This window comes from Etheostoma cragini, chromosome 23 (genome assembly GCF_013103735.1).
Source record: "Etheostoma cragini isolate CJK2018 chromosome 23, CSU_Ecrag_1.0, whole genome shotgun sequence".
Lineage (NCBI taxonomy): Eukaryota > Metazoa > Chordata > Actinopteri > Perciformes > Percidae > Etheostoma > Etheostoma cragini.
Window position 1 is genome coordinate 13,254,594 of NC_048429.1, and position 6,000 is coordinate 13,260,593.

The 6,000-nt window shown below is 41.0% G+C and overlaps 1 protein-coding gene across 1 annotated transcript in view; it reads right to left on the reverse strand.

Annotated features, from left to right (window-relative positions):
• Positions 1-6,000, reverse strand: part of LOC117938822 (copine-8) — an 82,164-nt gene that overhangs the window by 24,798 nt on the left and 51,366 nt on the right. The window contains exons 7-9 of the mRNA XM_034863729.1: positions 3,920-3,983; positions 3,163-3,266; positions 2,465-2,569 (exon numbers count right to left, since the gene is read on the reverse strand). Of these exons, the coding sequence (XP_034719620.1) occupies positions 2,465-2,569; positions 3,163-3,266; positions 3,920-3,983 (273 nt within the window). The remainder of the gene's footprint in view (positions 1-2,464; positions 2,570-3,162; positions 3,267-3,919; positions 3,984-6,000) is intronic.

A 6,000-nucleotide genomic window follows, 5' to 3' on the forward strand; every position in this document is an offset into this window, starting at 1 on the left:
GAGAGCAAGGGGCAGAAAAGAAGGTGTGAAAATGACAACAAAAAAAATGACAGAAAGTAATAAAAGGCAGTCTGAGTGACTAAATCATATAATGGTCATACTCTCTTGGCCGATGAAGTTTGTCTTTTTGACAGCAGGAAGTGGAGACGGGTCACATTTGACTGTGTACAAGTTTGTGAGCAGACTGAATCTTGTTTGACTTTATTCTGAACTTATTGTTCAGAGAATTGGGCAGCTTTCTCAAAGCAAATTATACCTAATTCAAAACCTGAGCCAAAAATGCACTTTACATTTTTCAATATGAGAAGAAGCGAAAATACAAAGCAACAATAATGGGCTTTAGAGCTGCTTGGAGAGGCAGATGCACATTAGAGTAAAGGAGCAGGAATGAGCCGACTGATAGTGATGGACACTCTGGGGATAAATGTGTCTCCTGGGTGGCTTAACACTCTCTCCTCCAGAGAAAGCTGCATTTGCAGAGATGTTGGCATAATGTGTGGGTACATGCATGTTTTTATGGGCTTGTGTCTCATTAAGTCGGTGTTACCTCACATCTTAGTAGGAAACATCCCCTCCTCACTCTGAGCTTTAAAGAAGAGTGTGTGTGTGTGTTGTGTGTGTTGTGTGTGAACCAGGAGAAGAGAGACACAGTTTTCTATTGTTTGCCAGATTGAGCTCCTCCTTATCTCTTCTCCCAGGCTGCACAGACAGATTCAATGTGTGAGTGCGTGTGAGTGTGTGTTGTACTGTATGTGCAGTCCACTGTGAGAGGAGAGTCTCACATAGATTCAACTCTAATAAGCTTATCGGACCAAACTTTCAGACGAATGCCGCTGTCTGCAAGTTGAACTAACCTAAACCTTCTTTTTGCCTTTTTGTTACTACACAGCTCGTGTCGACACCCAAAACGGACCCAAACACATGGCTGACATGGGACACACACTTTAACCTACTTATTTGTTTTCTCAGACTTCTCCCGAGAGTTAAACTAAGAAGTATTTGTAGGAGCAGAATTTAAAAAAAAAATAATAATTGAAGGTTATTTGAAAAATATAAGATACAGAGCAGCGGCAGAATTTTGTTGATATGCCTTTTCAAATAAGATAGATGTTTTAAATGTTATCCATCACCCAATTAATAACAGCATATTCCATTGACAGCACCTGCATTCCAGGCAGATCCTGGATCAGCGCAATGGACAATGGAAGAGTATTTGTAAAGCAGAATTATAAATCTCCTGCCTTCGGTGAAATCCCCCCCCCAAAAAAACTCACAATCACGTACCACATTCATACACGATTAAAGATCTCTACAAGCATATAGAGAGACTGTGTGCAGGATGACACTTGTTGTGGTATCAAAATAACTGCAAAGTAATGTAACAGAGTTCTGACTTAATACTTTTTTTTGTCTCTTTGTTTAGTACAGTTTACAGTAAAAGAATTGAAACAGCAGTCTGCCCCCTACCACTGTAAACTTGTGAACTAAATATAAACTAGACCACCAGAAAACAATGTTAACTATCTACCAAAAAGCCTGTGAACTACAGCTTGTCCCTGAACACGTCATCTAGATACGACTGCAGTTACATGAACCAAGGTGGAACCACCACACTGCTGCTGTAGAGAAATATCACCTCAATTGAAATGTATGAAAGTGTTGATTCAGATGGAGTTATCATTATAGAAAACCAGGAGGAAAATCACATTCATCTGCACTGCTTTCTCTCCAGAAAAATAATACCAAATATTGCGCAATTGTCTGCCAAATCATCTTTGCCTTCCTGCTGAATCTGCCAAATACAATCATATTTCTACTTAGCAGCTGAAAACAGCTTCATATATTTTTCATTCACACTAGATGTGTGTTATTGAATGCTACTTTCTTTAGCGCCTTACAAAATATAGTGCATGCATTTTTCATTCTAGTGGCCTCAGAGAAAATGTGACCCAGACACTCAGTGATGCACAGCTGTCAAAAACATTTTATTTTCTCTTCATTTTATTAGCCTCCCCAATGCATGGTAAACAATAAAAGGCTGCAGAAGTGAGTGTGTTCGGATGCACGGTGTCAAGGCTCATTGTTCATATCCAAGTCAGCCTAAACAGACAGAACATTACGTAGACAAAGGTAAAAATGAATGAGTATAAGCTGTTTATACCTCCAGTACCTCCTATATTATTGCAGATATTTGGGTTTCTTACACTAAAACTGACTAAAATATTTCCAAAATATGCCAAAAGAAAGACTCTTTGGTGAGCCACAACCAACAGTGCTGTGCTCTGTGTAAGCAGCCTGAAGAGGCCATTTCACACTGCAGGACCATTCATCAAATCACATACGTTGCCCACATGACCATGCATAATATTTTCAGTGTGTTTGAAATTGAAAATAACTTGCTAATGAATCAGGTGGTTGTACGTGTTGTTGCAAGAATAGCTAGTATCTAAAACCATGGACTCACCTGTCGTAATCACCATTGCAAAGAGCTCGAACAGAAATCTTAAAGGCCTGCCACACTGGGTTCAATGTATTCTTCACCACCTCGGTCTTGTGGCAGATGGTAAACCTGCAGAAAGACGAAGAGAGGAAAAGAGAGTGAGAAAAGGAAAATGGACAAAGGGAGAACAAAATAAGATTCGTGGGAAGAGAGGGGGAAACGGAAAAGTGAATGAAGTTAAAGAGGTGACTTTCTGCCAACAGATTAAACGTGGAGGGCTGTGGAACTCGACTGCTGCCCTGACACACACATGCACAAAAATACACACATAAACACACTCTGCAAAGAGGTGATTTCATTAGTCCCTTGGACTGATAACTGGTGGACTTCTTCTTCTGCCCTCAGAGCACAAGGTTTTATCTGAGTTGTCACACACTACAGGATAGAGAAGAGAGCCCACAGAGCTGGATCGAACACACACACACTTCAATGTCTCCTGCCTTCACACACACACACACACACACACACACACACACACACACACACACACACACACAAATATTTCCACATGTAATTCACAAACATGCTTAAACAGGCAGCCCGGCTTTAAACCTAAAGCAAATCAATGAAACCAATTTCCTTTGGATCCAGGGAAGGATTAACCCAAACATGAAAGGGGGGAATGAAAGATGGACGGAGAGCGAAGGGGGAGGGCAACTCACGTGCCGTCCTCATTGCTCCGGTAGAAGACCAGGAAGGGATCTGACTTGCCAAAGAAATCCTTTTTGTCTAACTTGTTTCCGCAGAACTGCATCATTACAGATTCCTAATGAGTAGAGACAGAAAAAGACAGAATAAATGGATCGATTATACATTGCGCACGCTCATTTCCAAGCAGTGGTAGTCCATGTGTTTAACATTGATGAGTGGATAGAATCCCATCTACAGACTGTATTTCTCCTTGAATGCAACACGTTTTGTAGATTGATGATTTCTGATTGATTGAGGCTGTTTGCGGAAAAGTTTAGAGCTAAATAGTTTGGATAAAAAGCCTCTTTCTGCTTTTTTTTGTTGGTCTTGGGGTACTATAGAGGCCATTTTTATATTTTTTATAAATTGACACAGTCATGCCCATAACTACAAAATACACCACCAACAAAACATGGCACCAGAAATGCTTACAGCTGACTGTAAGTGCTTTTTAAGTGTTTTAATGAAGTTTTAATGTTTCTTGTTCCCAAAAGTTTAATACAATATTCAAACAAAGGACAAAGGGGCCCCTCATGCCATTTGAGTCTTAAGTCTGTAAACATTATTTACACTCAAAATTCAGTTCCTGCAGATACTGTGCCTTGAATCCTCCGATACAAATTTCCTGCCAGGGGAAGGAGCAGGTAGACAAAGACAGAGCAAGGAAATATGCAGGAAAAAATAGGTAGACACACAACAGGGACTCAGGAAGTGTTTATCCATCCTCACCCTGCAGTTGTTCAGCTCCTCAGCTTTCACAATAATGGTCCCGCATTTCTTGCCTTGGATGCCTCTGTACACACAACACACAACACAGCAAAGGGTTAAGACATCCCAATCACATGGATAGTGTATTTGGCATGTTGTTAACTCCAGATGTATCCTTCCTTCTGCGTCAACGCTGCTCTCTGCACTCAGGGTCAAGGTAAAGTTGACATTATGGAAAAACTGGAAGGCATCTCATATTTCTTAAGTGGAATCACCATCTCAACGTCCGAGCAGTGTGTACACTAGAAGAGGAGCAATGATGGTACACACACATCCCAGAGCTGCTTCCAGACCCTGCGTGTTTGAATTCTGAAACTAGTCCCGTCCCACACGGACCACATCCCATTGCCTTGTCTATTTACTCAGTGATGTTCCATACTGGCGCTGTGGCGTGTTGCCCACAGGATATCGGAAATAAGGAAAAAATTGAGATTCTTTCCCAAGACACCGACACAGTCTCATCAGTGTCGTGACATTTTGCAGTGATTGTGGTTGATTGCACGCTGGGCGGGAGGTGATGCAGGGGAGATTTGTACTGTAAACAATGTCATTTGTATTATTACTACCATTTGAGTGAAAGTTCAACTAGTATGAATGCCTCGCACTTGTGTGGGGTGAGTTGTGGCTCGAAGGTAGGCTAGTCGACCCTCTACCACAAGAAGAGTGGTTCTATCCCAGGCTCCTCTGGCCACATGCCAAAATGTCCCTGAGCAAGACACTGAACCCTGGATGCTGTACGTACAATGCTAGCCGTCCACTGCTCCTAACGCTTAGAATAGGTTAAATGGGTTAAATGCAGTAATTACATTCCACTACATTGTATGTGACAAATTAAGAACAAAGTTTTGTCTTTATTGGTTAAATTCTTTTGTATGGCTTGTCCAACCAGTCAAGTTGCAGTTTACATGCATGTCTGTCCAGATTCATGTAATATGTATAAGCAGTTTAATAAAATGCATTAAGTATATCCTTCAACCTGGCAGCACAGAGGATAAAAAAAGTCTCCACATTTTTCAAGATTAGTATCACCAATTCAGTATCCGACCAAATGTCTCCCCTTATGACATCTTATGACCCCGAATCTTTTTTTTATCAGAGCCTTATGATGTCATAGTGTAGCTGACCTTTGACTCTCTGGATTTAAAATGTCAGCACATCATCATTTTATCCAATTAGTCATTTGTGTGCATTTTTTTTGTCATAACTAGTGGATGAGTTCTTGACTTCTGGCCAAAAACGTGTTTTTGAAATCGAATCAGTTTTTCTATGGGTCCAAATGCCAAATCTGTAGAAAATTCCCCTGAGGCCACAGCTATTCCCGGTAAGGAGGCATGAAAGGTTGTAATAAATGACACAGTAATAGGGGGGAAAGGGCTGAAAAATTGGCCACATTGTAGTGCAACAGCCCACGTTCCAATGTGGCATTTCATTTTACGCATTTCATCGCTGCGCCTATATGGACATTAAACTTAAATGTTACAGATTTTTAGTTGTCAAAGCACGATGACAATAAAAGATCTATTCTATATGGTCCAAGCTCTTGATGAGTTGGATTTACTATGAACCGAAGACAGGTTTAGGTCTGGTCAGTGTTAGCGACCTCTGTTTAGCATCATTTTGGGATCAGTCCAACAGATAAAATGCAGAGAAGTCACTATACTGTCATTGTGTATATATTAGGGCTGTCAAAAATAGCGCGTTAACGACGTTAATTAGTTGTCTGTTGTTAATTACGTCAATTTTTTTTAACGCATTTCACGCATGCGCAGTGTAACAAATTATTCAGGTCAGGAAAGTGGTTGGGAGCTAGAGGCGAGATGGAGCAAGGTGAGCAAAGTGGGCCTATTGACGGATTCAAATATAAAAAGAATGATGATGGTACAGTTAACAAGTACAAGGTTATTTGCAAGATTTGTAACAAGGAGTTTCAATTTCACCGCAGCTGTTCAAGCTTGAGGTACCATGTCAACGCCAAACATGCGTTTGCCGGGCCGTCAGGTTCAGCAAGTGGTTTGCGCCGGACCACGCTGAATGTTCGCAGG